Source organism: Schistocerca piceifrons, chromosome 7 (genome assembly GCF_021461385.2).
Source record: "Schistocerca piceifrons isolate TAMUIC-IGC-003096 chromosome 7, iqSchPice1.1, whole genome shotgun sequence".
Taxonomy (NCBI): Eukaryota; Metazoa; Arthropoda; class Insecta; order Orthoptera; family Acrididae; genus Schistocerca; species Schistocerca piceifrons.
The window spans coordinates 482,434,828-482,458,498 of record NC_060144.1 but is presented as its reverse complement, the minus strand read 5'-3'; the positions used below and the strand labels follow the sequence as shown (position 1 = coordinate 482,458,498).

At 44.7% G+C, this 23,671-nt stretch overlaps 2 protein-coding genes across 4 annotated transcripts in view; one reads left to right on the top strand and one right to left on the bottom strand.

The window, feature by feature from the left end:
- Nucleotides 1-23,671, bottom strand: part of LOC124804587 (transcriptional enhancer factor TEF-1) — a 795,029-nt gene that overhangs the window by 728,363 nt on the left and 42,995 nt on the right. The window lies entirely within an intron of this gene.
- The window catches only part of LOC124709034 (golgin subfamily A member 6-like protein 22), a 48,456-nt gene continuing 42,297 nt past the window's right edge, over nucleotides 17,513-23,671 (top strand). The window contains exon 1 of the mRNA XM_047240681.1: nucleotides 17,513-17,606. Within this exon, the coding sequence (XP_047096637.1) occupies nucleotides 17,513-17,606 (94 nt within the window). The remainder of the gene's footprint in view (nucleotides 17,607-23,671) is intronic.

The window sequence follows — 23,671 nt, the reverse complement described above, 5'->3', positions numbered from 1 at the left end:
AGAGTAATGTTTTAATGAATAAACTATTAAATTTCGAACTCATGCCTTGTGTCGGATAGCTCATTTGATGTAACCAATTCCAGCTACATTCATTTATTTACACTGCAGTTAACAAGTCTACGAAGAGCTTTTATTTCTTTAAAAATACTGTAACAGTTTTGCAGCGGTGTGCGACGATTTCTAGACGACAACACGTGTGTCAAAATTCGATTCTGGTAAAATCGATAGTGCATTTATGTTCCTCTCCAAAAATACGTTTATCTAAACAAGGTGATAGCTAGCAACTTACCTTTTTCAGTCAGTTTAATAATGAAAATGTATCTCTTAACTGCCAATTTTTTTCTGTATAAAATTCTGCCTTTTGATTTAGTAACCAGCTCGTTACAGTGCCCTGTCTTTCTTCACAGCATTAGGCTTCAAGCTGCTGTTTCGTGCACACAATGAGGGGATATAGCTGAGAACCAAGTCCACGTCGTGGTGTGCACGTTAAAATATGTCCTATTTGATTTGGCGAAGCTGTTCTTGAGTTTGCGAGCAGAATACAACTGAGTACTGTTGTGCAACAGGCGATACCGGTATTCTACTGTTTTTTTACAAAAAAATAAAAACAAAAAATGGAAAACATAACCTTTCTGACTGGAGTTCGGTAGGCTTCCTTGTTTGGCGAGACGATACTTCGTACCATTGACTGCTGTTTTCTTTCTGTATTTCGCGTCAAAATGAAAGTTTTAATCCATTGAATTTTGTTGGTACCTGAGAGCAGGCGAATCGTACGAAGAACTCATTTTACTCCGTAACAACCAGTTAGAAGCTCAGTTTTGTCGAATGCAATTTTTGAAACGTAGTTTCTCTTCTCTGTGAGCTGTGTAACTGTGTCAGCAAGAACAAATTTTTAGAGGTAGGTACAAAAGGATTCCCACATCGCTCTCCCGTCCAGTCACACCGGATCTCGTGGTAACGGTGTTCATCTTAGCTAACGAGCACTATCTCGTTTACCTGAAACTAGTCGGGAAGAAGGTAAACTGCGAGGCCTGCCCTTTGCGATTCTGTTGTTGCCATTCTTGGAACGTTTCTCACTATCTTTCCTTTATGAGTTCGAAAGAAAACAGTTCGCTTGAAGGTTAACTGTGGTCAGCCAAAGGGAGCACACTACATACAGTAGCACAGTGTAGCCTTCCGTGATGTTTTATTAAATACATTCTTTTCAGACTTACTTAAAGGTAGGAGGAGTTATTAAGAAATGTTTAGTAACCGGTATGACACTCGTAAATATGAGTAAACGGTCTCTGTAAACCGATACCACCGTTTTATGCGCTACAGTTGCGTCACACGAATTATAGCTTTCCTACGAGGGCTTACTTCTTGGAAAACAAGAAAGCGATAACGTTGCGTCAGAACGCCATAAAGCGAACATTCAGCTTGCCAACGTCCCACCAAAATGCCATCAATTTTGATAAATGACGATAAAGGCAGGTTCTTTCATGTACGTTGCTTATCTAAAAACACGAAGAGATAAACAGATGCATACAACGACGGCGTTGTATGGCACAGGGAACAGTGTCACCGACATGAAAGTGCTTGTTAAGTAGCTTTCATTTGAAAACGGCGACAACAATATTTTTTATTTCACTTTCCGTTCTCTTCTAAGCTGTGCCACCGGCACAATGCATAAATACGAACGCGAGAAAGCGCTTTTGAGGGCCGCGTGCCATCCCCACGAAGACCCACTTTCTCCCCTATCCACCACCCTCGGGAATCACTGTGTACACAAACTGTCAGCGTCAAGTATAGATCTCATCTTCAAGCGTCTACATCTACACCCATACTCCGCAAGCCACGTGACGGTGTGTGCCGGAGGGTACCTTGAGTACCTCTATCGGTTCTCCCTTCTATTCCAGTCTCGTATTGTTCGTGGAAAGAAGGATTGGCGGTATGCCTCTGTGTGGCCTCTAATCTCTGATTTTATCCTCAGAGTCTCTTCGCGAGATACACGTAGGAGGGAGCCATATACTGCTTGACTCCTCGGTGAAGGTAGTTCTCGAAACTTCAACAAAAGCCCGTACCGAGCTACTGAGCGTCTCTCCTGCAGAGTCTTCCAGTGGAGTTTATCTATCATCTCCGTAACGCTTTCGCGATTACTAAATGATCCCGTAACGAAGCGCGCTGCTCTCTGTTGGATCTTTTCTATCTCTTCTATCAACCCTATCTGGTACGGATCCCACACTGACGAGCAGTATTCAAGCAGTGGGCGAACAAGTGTACTGTAACCTACTTACTTCGTTTTCGGATTGCATTTCCTTAGGATTCTTACAATGAATCTCAGTCTGGCATCCGCTTTACCGACAATCAACTTTTTATGATCATTTCATTTTAAATCACTCCTAATACCTACTCCCAGATAATTCACAGAATTAACTGCTTCCAGTTGTTGAACTGCTATATTGTAGCTAAATGATAAAGGATATTTCTTCCTATGCATTCGCAGCAAATTACACTTGTCTACATTGAGATTCAATTGCCATTCCCTGCACCATGCGTCAGTTCGTTGCAGATCCTCCTGCATTTCCGTACAATTTTCCATTGTTACAACCCACCTTCATATACCATAGCATCAGCCGCAAAAAGCCTCAGTGAACTTCCGATGTTATCCATAAGGTCATTTACGTGCATTGTGAATAGCAACGGTCCTACGACACTCGCCTGCGGCACACCTGAAATCACTCTTACTTCGGAAGACTTGTTTCCATTGAGAATGACATGCTGCATTCTGTTATCTAGGAACTCTTCAATCCAAGCACACAATTGGTTTGATAGTCCATATGCTCTTACTTTGTTCATTAAACGACTGTGGGGCATTGTATCGAACGCCTTGCGGAAGTCAAGAAACACGGCATCTACCTGGGAACCTGTGTCTATGGTCCTCTGAGTCTCGTGGACGAATAGCGCGAGCTGGGTTTCACACGATCGTCTTTTTCGGAACCCATGCTGATTCCTACAGAGTAGATTTCTTGTCTCCAGAAAAGTCATTACACTCGAACATAATACGTGTTCCAAAATTCTACAACTGATCGACGTTAGAGATATAGGCCTATAGTTCTGCACATCTGTTCGACGTCCCTTCTTGAAAACGGGGATGACCTGTGCCCTTTTCCAATCCTTTGGAACGCTACGCTCTTCTTGGGACCTACGGTACACCGCTGCAAGAAGGGGGGCGTGATAATCTTTATTTTCTAAATGTTTACGTAGCGTGTATCTGAAGCGGACGTTGATATCAGCCATGTATATTCCTTGCTGGAAGTGGTAAACCGCCTAAAATCGCACCCAGGCTGGCCTGTTCACTAGCCGTCGTCGTTAATCCGCGAGGCGGATTCCATCCGAGTCTTCCCTAACCCAGAAGCATACACTTTAGCGCGCTCTCGGTTATGCCGGCGAGTGTCCGCATATATTTGTGTACATCATATTCTAATTCGTTATGATCTTCTCGTGTCTTAACTAGAGGGTAAACTGTGGTGTCACCGCCAGACACCACACTTGCTAGGTGGTAGCTTAAATCGGCCGCGGTCCATTTAGTACATGTCGGACCCGCGTGTCGCCACTGTGTAATCGCAGACCTAGCGCCACCACCAAGGCAGGTCTCGTGATACGAGAGAGCACTCGCCCAGTTGTACGAGAACCTAGCTACCGCCCAGTTGTACGAGAACCTAGCTACCGACCAGATGTACGAAGCCTTTCTCTCTCATTAGCCGAGAGACAGAATAGCCATCAGCTAAGTTAATGGCTACGAACTAGCAAGGCGCCATTAGCCGTACAGTGACTGAACTTAAAGTCTCCTGTGTATCGTCAAGATCGATGTACCACCATGATATTAAAGATAAGTATTAATCCTGCTCCGTACTTTTCTTCCTAACATTAATTACGTATCCTGTTCCAGTACTTCACGTCCGTCAGCGTTAGTCTAGCGTGCATTTTCAGCCATCTCAACTTCACGGTGTCGGCCCAGCTACCGACACAACATAAACGACTGCATCTTCTGCGAACTATCTAAGAGTGACACAATATTGTCACCTATTGATTTGATTACCTTCCTCAAACCGGTACTGAATTAATATGTCTGTCTCTGTATCGAGACAGAATTCAGAGGGACCTAAAGTGGTATGACCACATAAAATGAATAGTACATAAAGCAGATGCACAGACAGATTTACACGAAGAATTTTAAGGGAACAACTAGCTTATAAGGCGCTTGTTCGACCGATTCTTGAGCTTTGTTCAAGAATCTGTGATCCTTACCAGGTAAACTTCGACACGCAGGTCGCCAAAGTGGCGTCAAATCGAAAGACCTGTACCAGGCGAACGGTCTACCCGACGGGAGGCCTTAGCCACACGACATTTCCATTTTACCAGGTACACTAGTGTAAGAGAGAAAATCCCACGGAGAGGGGCGCGTTTCGTCACGGGATCGTTTAGTCGGCGCGAGAGCGTTACAGAAATGATCAACAAGACTACAGTGACAGACACCACAAGAGAGGCATTGTGTATCATGGAGAAGTTTACTACTGATATTTCGAGAGAGTGCTTTGCGGGAAGATTCGCACAACCTATTAGCTCCTGATACCTACATCTCATGAAATGACCACAATGGAAAAATTCGAGATGAGTTAATACAGAGGCTTACCGACAATCATCCTTCCCACGCGCCATTCGCGAGTGGAAAAGGGAAGAGGGAGGGGGGGGGGGGGGGGCATGGAGTGGTACCCGGAAGAACCCTCCGCTACACAGAGTTAGGTGGCTTGGATTGCGGAATAGTTATGTACACTGAGATGATAAAAATCATGGGATACCTCTTAATATGGTGTCGGACCTCCTTTTTTCCTGGCGTAGACTCAGCATGTCGTTTGAAGCCCCTGCAGAAATACTGAGCCATGCAGCCTCTATAGCTGCCCATAAAGTGTTGCCGGTGCACGAACTGACCTCTCGGTTATGTCCCACAAATGTTCGATGGAATTCATGTCAGACCACCTGGGTGATCAAATCATTCGCTCGAATTGTAAAGAATGTTCTTCAAACCAATTGCGAACTATTGTGATCCAGTGCCATGGTGCAATGTAATCCATAAAAATTCCATCGTTGTTTGGGAACATGAAGTGCGTGAACGGCTGCGAACAGTCCACTTCCCGTCAACAATCGGTTCACTTAGACCAGAGGACGCAGTCCATCCCATGTACGAGGGGGGACCCAAAAGTAACCGGAATCCTAATGCTGCACATCTTGTACTTGTAGTAGCAGGTTGCGCCGCCAGAGAGTTGTAGTAGGAGCTCTGCTGAGTCATTCTGCCACACGGCGTCACCCAACAGTGAGAAGTGTGGTTTCTTTGGTAGTTCTTTGAGTGTGCGCACAGTGCTGACGTGACACGAGGAAATGGCTGGTTCTTACGAATAACGTGCGGCAGTGAAGTTTTGTTTCTTGCTCGGCAAGAACGCAACAGAAACTGTTGCGATGATTCAGACAGCCAACAAAGACTATGCTCTTAGTAAAACGCAAGTGTACGAATGGTTTTCTCGGTTTAAAAAGGGAGAAATGGTGGTTGAAGATCAGCCCCATTCCGGTCGACCTTCAACTGCTCGAAGCGAAGACAACAACGCCAAAATCCGTGATCTCATCAGTGAAGATCGACGCAGGACAATCGACCAACTCGAGAACTTGTCCGGGTTGTCCTGGAGCTCAATTCAGCGCATCTTGACCATCGATTTGGGGATGCGAAGAGTGGCAGCACAATTCGTGCCGAAGCCTCTTACTGGAGATCAAAGGGATCATTGCGTTCAAGCCTGTCTCAAAGATGATCCCCATTTTTTCAACAAAATCATTACAGGTGATGAGTCATGGTGCTATGGGTACGATCCAGAAAGCAAACAACAGTCATCACAATGGAGGTCACCTGACTCACCTCGACCAAAAAAAGCTCGACAAGTGAAATCGAATGTGAAAACGATGTTGATCTGTTTTTTGACATCAAAGGGATCGTACACACTGAATTTGTCCCTGAAAACCGGACAGTAAACCAACGATTCTATTTGGGGGTTATGAAACAGCTTCGCAGAAGTTTGTCGCGAAAACGTCCGGCTTTGTGGGATTCTGGCGTGTGGTTCCTGCATCACGACAACCCTCCCGCGCACACGGCTCTCAGCGTTCGCCAGTTTTTGGCCTCAACGAAGACTACCACCTTGACCCACACCGGAGTTAGCCGGAGTTAGCACCCTCGGACTTCTTCCTATTCCTGAGGATGAAAAGAAAACTTGAGAGGGAAGCGTTTTGCGGACGTGGAAGACGTAAAACGCAATGTCATGAAAGTGCTAGCAGGTATCAAAGAGGACGACTTTAAAAGGTGCTTCGAACACTGGAATGAACATTTGGACAAGTGTATTAATGCTAATGGAGAGTACTTCGAAGGAGATTAAGGTTGTACTTGAAAACAATAAAGTATATGCTTTCTAGAAAGAAATTCCAGTTACTTTTGGGTCCCCCCTCGTAAAAACAGTTTACACCATCATGGAGCCGCCACCAGCTTGCACAGTGCCTTGTTGACAACTTGAGTCCACGGCTCCGTGGGGTCTGCGCCACACTCGAACGTTACCATCAGCTCTTACCAAAGGAAATCGAGATTCATTTGATCAGGTCACGGTTTTCCAGTCGTCTGGGGCCCAACTGATATGTCCACGAGCCCAGGAGAGGCGCTGCAGACGATGTAATGCTTTAAGAAAAGCACTCTCGTCGGTCGTCTGCTGCCATGGTCCATTACGCTGAATTTCGCCTCACTCTCATACCGGATACGTTCGGCGAACGTCCCACTCTACGGTTATTTCACGCACTGTTGCTTTTCTGTTAGCACTGGCGATTCTACGCAAACGCCACTGCTCTCGATCGTTAAGTGAAGGCTGTTGGTGAGAGGTAACGTCTAAAAGTTTCGGCATACTCTTGACACTGTGGATCGCGGGATGACAATTTCCTAACGATTTCAGAAATGGAATGTCCCATGCTTCTAGCTCCAACTACCACTGCACGTTCAAAGACTTAACTCCCGTCGTGCGGCCTTAATAACGTCGGAAAAGGTTTTCACATGAATTATCCGAGTACAAATGACAGCTCCGTCAAACAAATGCTCTTTTATACCTCGTATAAGCGATACCAGCAACTTCTGTATATTTGCATATCGCTATCCCACGACTTATCGCCTCGAGTGTAGAATGTGATGTTTGCGAAATTTTACCTTTCTTCCTGGGAGGGGTGGAAGGGAGGGAGCGCCACCTTGCCCTGACCCTGCAGCAAGAATTGGCGGAGTGGCGCCTAGATACGCACAGCCAGGTAGTGGGATGCCGCGCACTTTGAACCCAGAGCCGTGGCGTGGCTCTGGCGCGCGGCGCTTATCGCATAGCACACAGCGCTGGAGCCCGCGTAATGCCCTCGCGACACGCGCCGGCCGCCGGCCATTAAGATTTACTGCAGCCAAACAATGACACGGCTAAACACGCATTGCAGCGCGCGGCGCGCATTGTCCCGCCTAATCTGAAATCAATATGATTAATGGCCCGGTCGTAAAACCCGCCCCCCTCCTCGCCTCTGCCGGTCAAGCTTATTAGAGGTCAAACAATGGACTGATGGAGATAATGACTCCAATGGTATTTTGATGCCAATTTACATTGTTGCAGGTCAGGATAATTAATTTAAGGTAATATTAGCGGCCGGCCGCGGCGGTGCCCCGTTTTCTCTGCGGACGGACAATGGCGACGCCGGAGATTAGCGTAATGCGTCACCATTATTGGTGGCGGGCAAATGCAGCGGTCCGCTATCATTACTGCATAATAACGCTGTCACCGGCGCTGCTGCTTCCTACAACAGGTGCCACAATGCCGGCTTCTTCCAGCTCCGCAGTTGCCGCATCGCGCACCAGTCACGCTTCCTGCAAGACCGTCCTGCGCGTAACCAACAAACTAGGTGAACGGGAAACTATCGACATGTACGAGGTAGGATCCAAAACTTTCCGGCCTGACTACATTTTTAATGTTGTAAAAATAAAACGGTGATGCTATTTTTCAACGTAATCACCCTTTATTTCAATACACTCTACACATCTGTGAATTAACAAATCTGTGATTTTCAAAAGTAATTGATTCTTTATCCACAAAGTGTCTCATTAGAGCAGCTTTCACTTCATCATCATCAAATTTCCTTCCTCGAAGATCTTTCTTCAGATTGGAGAAGAGATATAATTAGTTGGGGCTAGATCTGGACCATAGGGTGGGGGGGGGGGTCAGTCTCCTGGAAGCCTCACTCCTTTACTCCAGCTTTCGCAACTGCGCCCCCCCCCCCCCCCTCCTGTGCACTGGCGCACTGTCGTAGAGAAGGCGAACATCATGTGACATTTCCCTCGCCTCCTTAGTTTGACTGAGTCGCGTAATTTGTGCAGAAGTAAATCGATGTATTGTGCGTTCACAGTGGTACTCCTCTCTTTTAAATCAACTAAGACACTTGCTCCGCAATCCCAGGTCATGGTTGCCACGACCTCCTTTGTGGACTTAGTGACCTTCGACTTTTTGGTGGAGCTTCACTTGTTTTTCGCCATTCATTCTTTTGGACACAGGATCATAATAAGAATCATAGTTTCATTCCCTGTAACAATGGATTCCGGTATATTTCTTTCTGGATGCCAAGGCCCAACTCCAAAAACTTGGTGCTGCTCCTGTACTGCCGAGACAAGTCTGGGCACTTATCTTGCACTGGACTTTTTCACGTGCAAGTGATCGTACATGATTCGGAGAACGGTTGTTTTAGGTAACACTAACCTCCCTGCAATTTTCTTGAGTTTCAACCGCCTGTCACTCAGAACTTCACTTTCAACAATAACGATAGTTCCCTCAGTCACCATCTCAACAGGTCGACCAACACATCTGCAATGCTCTGTCTGCCTGGACGAAACTGTTTAGACCATTCCTTGAGTGTGGAGTATGAAGGGGAAGCTTCACCATAAACACCATCCAAGCAGACTTTGATTTCAGCTGGCTCAAGCCCTCCTTTCGTCAGCAACTTTTATCACTGCATGATACTCGATTTCATCCTTTGCAGCATCGCAGTACGCAACGTCTTACTCAAACTATTGTCACCATTCGACTGACGCTAGTCGCGGGCTGCAGTTCGTGTGCACATCTACTGACAATGTCGCTAGCTTCCCCCCGAAAGCATTCAACCTTTGCGCTCGTATCCAATGTCAGGCTGGAAACTTATGGAACCTATCCTATACCTTCACTCATATCACTGCTTTATAGCACGTATCGCGTCGAATGATCTGTAGTACTAAACAACTATGACAGTGCACATCCCAGTTGGAGTTTACCAGCGACTAAATCTGCTCCTACAGCTAGCACCACAGCAGCGAACCACCAGATGGAGGTTCTTCTCTTGAAACGATATAATGGCTTCTGGAGTCGTCATTGGACATTAGCGCACAGTAAACAAAAGAAAAACGATGGACTGGCGCCTTTTTCGAACCTGCTCTGGCTGATCAAAATGGGAATGAGTTATTACGGTGCATCACTTGTGCTACCAATGTTAGCTTATGCTCCAGACGTTTAGAGCAATCGGAAGCATTGGAAGTTTTATTCCTCCAGTAGTGCAACCTATTAGCCAATGAGCACGTCACAGTTCCAGTGTAATCAGTGCCCTCCTATCTTTGTGTAAGTTATGACTGGACGAAACACTGTTTTTAAGTAACCGTACAGAGGAAGAATTTGAAGTTTATGTATGTTTTGGTTTATACACTTCTGGGCACAAATCAGCTGTTTTTCTTATAGTCTGTTCTGTAATTTCATATCTCAACTGTCACATTAAAAAAAATAGTAACCTCTACTGAAAATAAAAACGCTGATTAATTTAACGCTTGTATTATAGTAGTTAAAACGTGTGAAAATCTGTACTCTATCTCCTCCGCCGTTCAGTCCTGAAGTTGGTTTACAGCAGTACGCCATTCCCCTCTTCAGTTTGCTTGCCCCTTCATTTCCGCGAGCATTCATAATCTTGGTCGTCCCGGCGATTCCTTCCCACAATAGCTCCTTCTGCTATTATTCCGATGATTCTGTGTTTTAAAATGTGACCTACGAGTTTCTCTCTTCTTGTTTGGATGTGCATCCACGGAGTTCTAGTGTCTTTCTCTCTTCACAGCACCTATTAATTGGTGGCTGTCTCCCCACCCGATATTCATCACCCTTCTGTAGTACCAAATCTGCAAGGCTTCTAGCCGTCTTCTTCTTTGTTTTCCTGTTGTCCAACTTTCACACTAGAAACAAATGGTTTCATGATCTGGTTCCTTATTTTCAGACCGATGTTCTTGCTGGTAAGTTCTTTCCCAAACAAATAGCAATTCTGGCCTTCTGTATTATTTCTTTCAGGCTTCTACTACCCGTTGTGAACCTGCTTCCCAAATAGGTCACTTCCTCTATCACTTTTAATTCCTCTTCCAATTCTTTTTCTTTAAGTTCATATTATTCTTCAGTACTGCATACAATCACTTTAGTCTTTCGTTTGTTTCTTCTCATACCACACTGATTACCCAATATCCTTTGCACTGTGCTGACGATCTTCCCTATATATACTTTCATATCCGTGAGCACAGCAGTGTCATCTGCGTAATGCAGCATGTCTATTTTCTGCCTATTAATTTTGATGCCCATCTTAGTAGTTTCGTGAACTTTGCCTATAGCCTCCTGGCTGTAAGCACTGAAGATAAGAGGGAGGAGAGCACATCCTTGTCTCATGCCTTTTCTCATGACTACTGTACCCCTACGAAAACCACAGTAACAATATCTTAAGTGAAAGTTCCATAAAGTAGTATTTTACTTCGAGGACAATCCAAAAGAAAACCAACAGGCGGCGTTTTATTCCCTTTACTATTTACTTATTAATCATGTGCTTTCAAGCCACAGCTCCCTTTCAAGTGGGTTAGAGTACGGCCTGCATCATAAACTATGAGCTAATACTCAAGAAAATATTCAACAGCTTTGAAAATAGTCACAATCATATGATTTACAAAAAAACATTGGACCTGCAGATCTCAATCGTCTCCTTTGACCCACGACATCACCAAAATTGTGAACATAAAACATGTCTCACAACAATATTTTTCTCACAATATCGCCAACTCAAAACTAAATTATCACCTTTCAACCGAACCACAGGCTATGTCACTATAAGATCCCGTATTCACATTCGTTGGCTTCTCTAACAACCGAACTGTCATCTTTCGAACAAATCTAGATCTGTGGATACGCTACAAATCGATTTGTCACCACGTCCACAATTCCAGAACACAACATGGAATAAAACAAACGTGGTCAGTGCCCTGGACCGAAGGTCGGATGGAGATTAGGGATTACGATAATCTATTAGAGACGGAGCAAAAGCGGGATTGAGGAAGGAAAGCGGCCGTTCCCTTTCAAAGGAACCATCTCAGCATTCGCCTTATGCGATGAATCAAAGAAAAAAAATTTCGGAGTGATAAATATATATTTAACCCGCTGTCCTCCCGAACACAAGTGAAGTGTGTTACCACTGCGCCGTCTCTCTCGTTGTTCGTGTTCTATTCTATGCCTATATAGGCATGTTTTACGATATACTCGTGTTCATCATCGTGTTGTGCTCACAGTCTACGTCCGATATCCGCAGCTTCAACCGACCCGAATCTGCTATTAAATTATATGTGTGAAATACGTGTATCGGAAGCATTACCACTACTGTAGTGTCAAAAACTTGCTCACATCTGGAAGGACAACTCCATCACTTTCAGGGCAAAGCTCACCCTCATCCTAACTCTGATCTTCGCTATCGCGAACTACGCAGCAGAAATTTGGACGTTGGAGACGGCATATCATCGTAGAATTTAGGCTCTGGAAATGTGGTGCTATAGAAAATTCCTTGTAATACCATGGACAGCACTTCGAACTAATGAATCCGTCCCGAGGCAGCTCAGGATCAGAAAAAACTATCGACTCTTGTTAATCAAAATCAGTTGAAATATTTTTGTCACAAATCCAGAAGGCAAGAGGCAATGGAAGAACAATAAGAGGGAAAAATCGACAGCCGAAGATCTAGAGGACGTGCACCATTGCGGTGGATGGACGAGATTAAGAGTGGATGGGCTTGTAGCAAGCAAGTCACCATGATCAAGATAGCTTCGTGGAGGCAGGTCGTCATAGGGCTTACCACGTGATGCCACTACACCGTTGCGTAGGGTTAGAGAACACACACACACACACACACACACACACACACACACACACACACACACACAGAGAGAGAGAGAGAGAGAGAGAGAGAGAGAGAGACTGACTAAATTTCTTATGACGTGAACTTTGCGTCAATTGTACGAAATGAAGGCGCCCTAGGAAATCACTCACTGACACACCATGGATACACAGGATCCGAAGAAAAACGAGGTTAACTCAGTACCTTATGAGCTATAGCACTAATAAATTCCAATTCTACGACATGTGACTTATTTACTTAGTGACTTTCTGTGAACAGCAAGTAAGGCGTGTTAAATATCTCTTCAGACAATCGACATTAATACATTTTCTACGCCTCAACGTAGGCGTTTGTCCACGGTGATCTTCAGCAGGGCAGGTCACAGAGATACGCCAACAGACCGACTTCTGAGTCATTTCTTTCTATTATGAAATTACGTAATTCTTACGAAGTGACGAAATAGTATTTACCACGAAGAGGCGGAAATTCATTGCTGCATACATTTTAAATGTATCGTCGGTCGCTTTGAGAGTAGGCCGTAGAGGCGAATAGTTCTCGTCGCCGCACGATATCCTCAGCACGAAAAAGTCTCCTACACCAAAAGATGTGTGTCACGTGCGGCCATCAAGTCTTGCAGTTCGATGCAAACGTGGCAGTCCTGTATGGATCTGTTATGAACAGCAGGATATGACTAATTCCGTGTAAAGTTTCGGTTTTTGCGCGAAATTTTATTTCTTGAGTACCGACTGTTCATTTATTTGTGCTCATTATTAGGCTTTTTTAGTCTCTACTATTCTTATTTTGTGAACTTGCAATTCACTCGCTCGCTCACTCACTCACTCAATGTCAGAGAAAATATGTATGGACATTATAGCAGTGGCGGGACGAACTATTAGTGTACATAAAGGTATGTTCTAAAAGTGGTAACTAATTTAAGAAAACTATGTAATTCATATAATAATTTGTATTAGTTAATGCATAATGTGTGTCAATGCCGGCAATGGTGGGAGCGTGCTTTCTTAAATTCGGTAGTATAATAGAATTACTCGGCATAACCATAATTTTAAGAATCCAGGAAATATCACGGGAAGCGCAAAACGAGAAAGTCTGAAAGAACATTTAACAGGATGTCTGGAATAAAGATAACGCCTAGAAACCCCTTAAAAGCTCTGTCGGTTGAGAAGAGTTGCGGAATTTACCAACAGTGCGACAACACTTGAAAGAACATACATACGTCGGCTGCTGATATACGTTAACTGCCGACTAATACTTCGTTAATCACTACTCATGCTTACGTAACGGCCATTCCCGCACTTCCTTAAGCGCAGGCGCGGTGGGCGTGCTACTGCGGCATGTTCTATCGTTTCGTTCACGGCGAAGGAAGAAGAACAGAGTAGGATTTCAAGTCCCGTCGACGACGAGTTCTTTGGAGAAGGAACCAAGAGCTGATTGTGAAAAGATGCTGAAGAAAAACTGGCACAGTTCTTTTGAAAAGAAGCGTCCATGCATTTGCCGAAAGTGATTTATTTCGTCTCTGATGCTGCTTCCCACAGCTTCCTCTCCTGGGCCATCTTAGAGTAGCACATCCACAAAATATCCTCAATTATTTGTTGCATATATTCCAACCTCCGTCTTTCCCTACAGTTTTAACCACCAACTGCTCACTCAGGTACAATGGATGTTATACCCTGGTGTTTCAATACATACCTTACCACCCCGTCTCATCCGCTTCTTTTTGGGGAACTTCCTCATCACTTATTAGTCCATCTAACTTCCGACGTCCTTCTTTATCATCACAACTCGAACGCTTCGATTCTTTTCTTTCCAGGTTTCTCGTTGCTTCGTCCGTCATATGTTACTTTGGTTTCAAGGCGGCAGAATTCGTTCACTTTGTTTATTTCGTGGCCCCCAATTTTAATGGCTAATTTCTCAGTAGCCTCTTTCTGCTACTTCTCTTTGCTTTCCTATTTCTTCGGTTTACTCAGTACTCATACTCTGTGGTCACTAAATTATTAATTCCATTCAACGTGTTCAGTATTTCTTCCTCGCTTTCACTGAGGATAGCAATGAGACTCAGAGAAATGCAATTCTAGAGGGGAGATTTGAATTCCAGTCCTCTCGAATGAGTGTTCAGCTTCTGAGCACTGTACTACCTCATGCGGTACGGCAAAATGAAATTTGATTGTAATGCGAACATGAAGTAAACCTTTACTGTTGTCTGAGTGCAGCGTCAGACATTACTACTTTTAAGCTCGTAGTGATCTCCCCGACTGTTTGACAAAGAAAGACGGTGCGATCGTGAAGCGAAATGTTATAAATGTTGCGGTGCCTTTTGAAAATCTAAACGAAGCGTTACCCAAAGCTTCGAAGGATTTGAATATTGCGCCCAAACAATCAGCAGGGCAAACTCCCGCCACTCGGCGCCTCTAGCTGTCTTTTCACTGCCAGTCTACCGCTGGGCACCATTGTACGTACATCATTTTGAACGCCGTAACTGATTTCTTCACATCATGTTTTAGTATGTGCGCGAATTTCAACATGGCTGACTTGAAGGAACAAATGATATGCAATAAGCTTGTGCTTTAAGTTACGCAAAACTGCAGATGAAACCCAGCGCATGTTTAGGAGGCTTTTGGTGGGCAAGCTTTGAACCAAGCATGAACATCAGAGTGGTTTAAGCGATTTAAAGATGGCCGAGAGACTTTGGGGATGACGACACATGGATCGATGCTCATCATGCACCTCTCCGAGAACGATCGTAGAAGTACGTGAAGTAATCTACAATGACAGTAGGCAGACAAACCACGCAGTTTGTGAAATCCCTGGAATTTCACATGAGCCATGTCAACGCATTGTAGCTGATGAATTGAACACGAGTTGAATTGCAGCGAAGTTCATTTGTCGTCTTTTGAACGCTGACCAAAGACAGAGCACTGTTCAAGTGCGCACTGATCTGCAAGCAACGGTTCGAGAAGATCCACATTTGCAGTTCAGAGTTGGAACTGCCGATGAATCGTGAGTGTACCGTTATTACCCTGAAACAATACAGACGTCTTCGCAGTGGAAAACACCATCTCCGCGATCCAAAAAAAGTGCTCTAAGTTCGCAGTTAAATCGTCAACGCTGACAATTTTTTTTTTTTTTACATTCTCAGAGCTGTCCATCAGTAATTTCTTTCATATGATTATCGGGGTATCACTGGGATATTCTACTGCAATGTTCTGAAGAGACTGGGCGAAAATTTTAAACTCACACGGTCTGAGAGATTGGAGAACAACGACTGGTTGCTACATCATGACAATGCACCTGCACACACTTCGATCACTGTGAAGGTTTCCTTGGCAAAAACCCTCGTGATAAGCGTAAGGGGCTACTCTGAAGATGACGATGGAAATTAAAATGTACAGTAAGTTTTCTGATTTTTTGTGTGTGTACATTCTCGGAAATTTTGGATAGCGCCTCGCATATGGAATACGTAGGCCCCTGTACCGTCTATGGTTAAGTGTGAACAGCACACCACAACACTGTAGGCCAAGCTTACTTAGTCTACTCGCAGATGGTGCGCCGCAAGAGCCCGAACTCTGTAGTGTCCAATGAACCAAGGCACTGTCGGTATCCATTCATTGGATGAGGACAAATTTGGCGGCCCCTTTGTTCACACTCCAGATGCATAGGCTTTGTGACAACACCGGGTTTCAGTTTCTTCCTTCTTTAATCATCAAAAACAAATGCGGCAGTACACTACACACACTGTTAGGCACCTAAACCTAACACACACATTTACGTCCAAACTTTCACAATTCACAAAGGAAAGGTGCCACTGTGCATAAAGGAAGAAACTTTTTATTTATGCGGCTGGTCCTGCCCCTCGGGGTCTCCTAATTACATAATACTTATATCATCAAATACTCCTGTATTGGACGAAGATTTGCTCATGATGTAGTATTTTTGTAAACAATTATAATGTCTGAACCACATGAGAGAATTTAGTATGTGCCTGCCATTACTGAACCTTTATGTGTCTAACTTTCATAGTAGAAGTTATCCGAACAACGAGATAACGGGTGGCGTTAATGATCACTGTATCACCCCCCCCCCCCCCCCCCCCCCCCACACACACACACACACTTAAACATCCTCTTTTATCACCACATGAATACTGACTGCTAAACTTCTTTAAACAGGAGTGGAATTCACAGTTTTAGAATGTTTTGTTACCACTGCAACACTACTCAAGAGAGAGTTTCTACGCTCACCAAGGCGTCAGAGGGTTTCCCAGACGCCAAGGAAAACTTACTGCAGTAGTACTTCTGCTCCTGTTTTCTCTCCTCCTTTTCCCTTCCAAGGAAATTTTGGGCGTATGACGGTCACGACTCACATCATTCCCATCTTTTTCTAGGTCTTCCAATAAACCTTTGACCTACTGGCTTGTAGTTGTAAACTAACTTTGTTGTTCTGTATTTCCTAACACGTACAGGAGACGCTAACAGAAAAGAGGGGATGACTTTAAGAAGGAATATGCGAATGATGATGAAAGGACGATGGTAATTTCCGATGGAGAGTAAATTTTCACCTCACAAGTAGCACAAAAACATTGTGATCAGTTAAGTGTGGAGTTCAGTTGAGTTGTATCGGCTGATACGACCCTACGTAATTGTAATTTAACTTACTATAAATACTTCTGTTATTAATAGCAGTATGGTATTGTCATTTACAAACTGTAATGACCGCTCAAGGAATGGGCAATAAATCACAATTACAATTTTGTGTGTTTCATATTAGATGTACAGATATGTGTTAAATGACAATTGGGATAGTCTGATAACTTGCGTGTGTAAAATGCTTTGAAGATAATGAATGGAGGGTTTAGGGATTAGTGAATACGTCAATACCCACGGGGACAAATTACTCTGAAGATCAATAACTGACTACGTGATAAAATAGACTGTTTACATAGGGCTTGAGTCTATGACAGGGCTTGAGTCTATGACAGGGCCCCGAATGTGGATCAAAGGATTACTTACTGGTTTCAAGAACCTACTTTCCCTTCAGACGGAAGGAAGTAGCAGGTGAAGAGTTGGCAAGTGTTGAGTCTTAGGAGGTCCAGTATAATCTGTTAAGTTTGCAGCAGAATTCAACAAGCTTCTCCTATGAACTGGCGCCCAAGGTATCTCGTATGAAGGATGATACTGTACAGAATACGTAACAATCAGTTAAAGCCAAGATGCATGAGTCGGCCTTTGAAGCTCCGGGGGTGAAAACAAAATTGGCAAGAGGAGGCCTAAGCAAAAGGCTGAGTACTTGGCTTGGTGAAGATCGTAAGACATATGGAGCTAAACAAAAGGAATCACAACGAATCATTATTAAACCTAAAAACGAGGCGAGGCAGAAAGTTGGAGTTGATACATAAGAAACTCTGGTGGTACTAGAGCACGCACAGAATGGAAGATACCGAAGGAGATAAGATTTGGAAACTAAGAGTGTTGGGATTACTCTAAGAACCACTGCATAGTAGATATAGCATTACGAAATCATGCTCGCGGCGAACAGAAAGGAATTCATACAAAGAACTTTAAATTTGACGGTGGAAGACGAGCATTCATGTACACGACTGATAACCTCGCAAGAAATTTGCAAAACTGTGAAGCACATAAAAATGGGAAATCACAGGGTCTGAGTGGAACAAACATAGAATTAATAAAGGCAGCTCAAAGGTTGAGTACGATATCTTGGACCAGTTGTATAGTAAGTATTTGGAAGGCGAACGGGTGCCAAATTCGACTGTAAGAAAGGGAATAAGCAGGACTGTGAAAATTACCCGGGCGCAAGTGTGGTGCCATCAGGAATTATAAGGGAAAATCTTAAGAGAAAGAATAGAGAGGCTATAATGTCTGAAGAACAGAATGGGTTCAGACCAGGGCGCTCGTGTAGTGATGGAATATTCACATTACAGAATCTAACGGAGAAGAGAATTGCCAGAGAGAAGTCTTTGTGGACTTGCAGAAGGCCTTTGATACGGTACCACAAAACTGTCTGTGGACAAGTATAAAAGTATGTAAGATACCATAGATATACGACGTCTAAAATTGTATGGACATCTAGAAAGGATGGACGATAGAAAGTGTGGCCGGTGGACACCAGTCGAAAGAAGAAAGTGTGGGCAACCTAGGAGCAGATTTGGGGGGGGGGGGGGGGCGAGATGTCCGGGATGTGATGGATGCCGGAGGCCTACAAATAGGCCACGGGCACGATCGGAGGAAGTGGAATGCGGGAAGCGAGGGGCAGCACCAGCCGTAGAATACTCGCAATATGGCGCAAAAAATTAAGAAAAAATATGTATCGTATTATGTAGAGAATTTTCAATGTACCAAGTGGATTGTATGAGCTGCTGCTCTACATTGGAGTGAAGGTTTTATGATTGCAGTAAATAAAAATATCATGATCCCTCCACTTCCACCTGCCATCTTTTATAATTTATTTTAAAACTTTCAAGCTCTTCTCCGACTTACAGTCGTTTTATGTAAACGGTACATTCTGGTAGAAGCATCACCCAGCGGAAGGAAAGTAGTTTTACAGACCAGAACGATTGGAATGGCCAATTTGTGCAGCGAAATCCAATTAACATAGGACGTAACCCACATTACTGGTCATTGCCACGGCCGCATTTATGTCACATCCGCGAACTGGAGTCCAGTGTCATCTTCATCAATTACAAACGCCGGACTTTGTCACTTCCTGTTCAAGCTTAGCCCAATGAAATGCGCAGTTTTGGGCGCAAACACTCAATCACGGGCTACTACAGAATGTAAACGCAAGAGGCTAAACCGCGGGTCGCGTTACCTGGCGGAAGGACAATGCACAGCAGTTACCATGAGGTACCCCACAAATCCACAGGCACAGAACAGCTCAAGCTATACATCCTGGTTCTGTATCGTGGACTGCTACAGCCCAGAGCGACTTAACTTTCCAACGAGTTTCGGTTTAATCGTAAGAGTTGCTTTGTATGAGTTCTCTTGTTTCTATGCCTAGTGCTTTTCTTTTATTATATTCTTTCAATTATTCTCGGCTTGTGAAAAATGATACTTCCCTACCTACGTACGATAAGAATGCTTCTATACAGAAATGAACTCTCGGCGCTTGATGTACATCACATGCATCCATCAAGATTGCATCTAACGAACAACAGAAATCGTGTAAGGAAAACGGAAAGTACATGATACACAAGCTCGAAATTCTTTAATATTCTGTAAATTGGTGCAATTTGTGATGCGAGGATAGTGGCGACATTTGTGTGAAATTCATGTTCCCGTTCCTTTGTCTCCAATGTAAAGCTACTTGTTGACCCATAGAACATACATATGCAAAGACTATGTCTTTTCAATCGCCCTGTGATTCTGAGCCGCACGAAGAAGCGCACATGCAGTGTGTTCCATGTAACTTTGTGATCCGAAAGAACTACGTAAATTTTGAAGTGACAAAATGGTTCAGATAGAGGTTATATTTAGCGCCAAAGGACCCATCTGCTATGATACCGAAAATGACTTGAATGACATATTCCTCAATTCATTGGTCTCTGGAGTCCTCGTAAAAAGGAGTAAGGCGTTTCTGCGTTAGACTAACTTATCTGTGTGGGAAACTCCATTGTCGTAACTATTTTGTAGGTCTGACAAGAAATTGCAGAGTAAAAATACATGAAGTATAGATATGTTTCTGCTGTTGATACGACCGATCAAATGGCGCACGGACAGAAAATTCACGCCACTCTCCACAGAAATTAGAGCTACCGAAGCAAGTGATAATCTCTACTCCAGAGCAGGTGGCAACTATCTTTATCACAAATGTACGTTTATGGCCAGAGAAACACTTTTTCTGGTGTATTGTAAAAGGGAGGGAGGAGGAAACTAGAGACAGGGTGGTAAGGTAAGGAGAGAGAGTGGTAGTAGACAATGTGCAGGTTAAGATATGAGAAAATTGGGTGCAGGAAGGAGAGAAGAAACTGGGAGGAAGATAGGGAAAGACAGTAGGATCGACAGACAGAGAGGAAATGGGATAAAGATGAGGGGCAAAGGGGGACGAAGATGAGGGGCAAAGGGGGACGAAGATGAGGGGCAAAGGGGGACGAAGATGAGGGGCAAAGGGGGACGAAGATGAGGGGCAAAGGGGGACGAAGATGAGGGGCAAAGGGGGACGAAGATGAGGGGCAAAGGGGGACGAAGATGAGGGGCAAAGGGGGACGAAGATGAGGGGCAAAGGGGGACGAAGATGAGGGGCAAAGGGGGACGAAGATGAGGGGCAAAGGGGGACGAAGATGAGGGGCAAAGGGGGACGAAGATGAGGGGCAAAGGGGGACGAAGATGAGGGGCAAAGGGGGACGAAGATGAGGGGCAAAGGGGGACGAAGATGAGGGGCAAAGGGGGACGAAGATGAGGGGCAAAGGGGGACGAAGATGAGGGGCAAAGGGGGACGAAGATGAGGGGCAAAGGGGGACGAAGATGAGGGGCAAAGGGGGACGAAGATGAGGGGCAAAGGGGGACGAAGATGAGGGGCAAAGGGGGACGAAGATGAGGGGCAAAGGGGGACGAAGATGAGGGGCAAAGGGGGACGAAGATGAGGGGCAAAGGGGGACGAAGATGAGGGGCAAAGGGGGACGAAGATGAGGGGCAAAGGGGGACGAAGATGAGGGGCAAAGGGGGACGAAGATGAGGGGCAAAGGGGAGGAAGGAGAGGCACGGGGGAAGGAAGGAGAGGCACGGGGGAAGGAAGGACACACACACACACACACACACACACACACACACACACACACACACACACACACAACCGAGAGAGAGAGAATTGTGGGTGAAAGAATGATAGTTTATGCTATAAAAAACACTGACCATAATATAGCGACGGCAAAATGAGTAATTTGCTTGCAAACAGGTAAAGCATGCAATGCTTCTCTATTCGCACAGGAGTGAGGACGACGAGAGGAAGGCGTGAGGCTGAGATCGCCGCCCTTTATTGATTTTCTCCCCTTTAAGCACCGCGCAGCGCTAAAGGATGGCTTAAGGAGTACCGGGAAGGGCACTCTGCCAGACGTCGCGCTAGGGTTGGCAGCCCTGCCAGCCGGATGGAGCGAGGAGCGGGCAGGGGTGGCTATGCAAATGTAACGACGCAGGGGAGGCGACGGAAAGAACGGCGCGAATCCCACCGAGATTAGCACAAATTTCATTCACGATTTACACACAAATGACTTTAGGGCGGCGGCGCGTCTGACGGGCCGCAGACAGACGCGCGGAGAGAGCTACTTGTTGCGCCAGGACTGCGGCTCGCTGGCTCCACCACTAAGCCCGCGCGATTGTTAGCACGTATTCCACAAATTACTTTGAAATCAACCTGTCGGCTCAATTTTAAACTGTCACCCCGTTCCAGTACGACGCAAACAGGACTCATTCTCCTCGTTATACAATTTAATTTTTTGCTTTGTTAATTTCTTGCAATATGGGTACGTACCCCGCATGAACTGTTTAAAAGACCTCATTATCAGCTTACGGCTGTAGAAATTTTTATTCTGCTATTGAAATGTGACGTAACGTCATTATTAAAAATCTAGAAACCTATAAGACATAGCATCCGGATGGCAGTAGTAAGAACACGACGATATGCTAACATGCACGTTCTTATAAATATTCGACGCCGTGTCACAAGCACACTTATAAGTAACGGTACCCTTGCAAGGTTGTGTTCTACTTTGTACCCTGTTCATAAATCGTAGGTACTTATGTTGCATGTGATGCTATGGAGCTGCAATAGTATAATAAAAATTTCTACAGTAATGAGCGGAAAATGTCTTTCTTTTAGCTTTGTATTACGTCAAACACATTACTTTCCCTAGTTTATAAGAGAATACGCTAACGAGCCAACACAATGTGATTATCTGCTTAGTAGCTTGTTGGTCCCCCTCTACAAGGCAATACAACAGCGCTTCCGTGTGGCAAAGATTCCTAAGTCCTTGGTAGATTTGGTATGTAGTACCACAAGTCCACGCTCAGATCATGCAATTCCAGTGGATTACGGGCTCGTGGTCGGGCGCAGTGTGTCCCAGATGTGTTTCATCAATTGTGTGTCAATCGAAGTTCGTAGCCAAGACATCAGCGTGAGTTCACTATCATGCTCCACATACCACGATCCTATTCTTGTGACATGGATAGTTATCCTGCGGATGCAGGTCATCCACAGTAATGTGCGCAGTGTTCCACAACTTCATGGTGCCTTCGATTACTATAACAGGCCCAGTGAAAGCCTAAGTGAATGCCTTACAGCATAATACTGTCCCGACCAGCCTGCGTCGCAGCGGGTTCCATGTTTCGTGCAGCCGCTCCCCTGGATGACGGCGTATCCGTGCTTGACTGCCGACCTGGTGTAACAAGAAACTTACCTCATCCGATCAGGCGACACGTTCTCACTGATCCACGACCCAATCTCAATATCACTGGGTCAAAATGGGAACGCACAGGGGTTGTCTGTTGCGAAGTCCCATGTTCAACTATATGCGCTGAACAGTGTGCTCCGAAACACCTGTGTCGGCACTAGCTATATCATCAAATCAGCCATAGATACCCACATTTCCTGCTTTACACAACAGATAAACCTCACATCTCAAGGTTCTGCGATGAGGCGTGGCCGCAAAAACACGTTGTCGCCTACTCGTGGTTTCATCGTCATTCAACCACTTCCATGTCTTCACACCAGTAGCACGCAAGCAGCCGACCAGCTTCGCCCTTTCCGGGATGCTCGGCTCCCAGACAACGGGCCACAGCAATCTGTTTGGCAAAATCGTTTATGTCACTGCATTTCCACATACGCAGCACGTAACGTCACTGCAGTGATTTCCCAGTCGTCTCTGCTCCACGTATATACTTTGTACGCCAGATGGTGCGTTTTGGCAAAGTAACGCGGGAAGCAGTCTCGCGGGCGCAGTAGTCTTAATGTTTTGGCTCCTCAGTGCGTATTGCTACAGCACTGTAATAGCAGAATAAATACGTCCACAACCATAATAGAAAAATGCCATCTTTTGTATTTCTATTATGCAAAATGTTTTTGAACGGCATTTGGGGTATCAAACATACATTACCTAATTCATAAGGAAATACTTACACAATGTGGATTAAAACGTGCCCATGCATTAAGATTCCTGTGAGAAAATTCGCCACAATTCCAAAAACTGTTAATTTCTAAAAAAGCAGAATAACGCGGTTTCAGGACCTTTGTCCCATCTTCAGGTGTATCTGCAAAGTTTTAAATCACACATTGATAATATAAAAAAAGCTAAACAGAACCAACAGGAATTGCTTACGACAAAGCCTACAATACATTAAAACGTGAGTCCACAAATGATGCA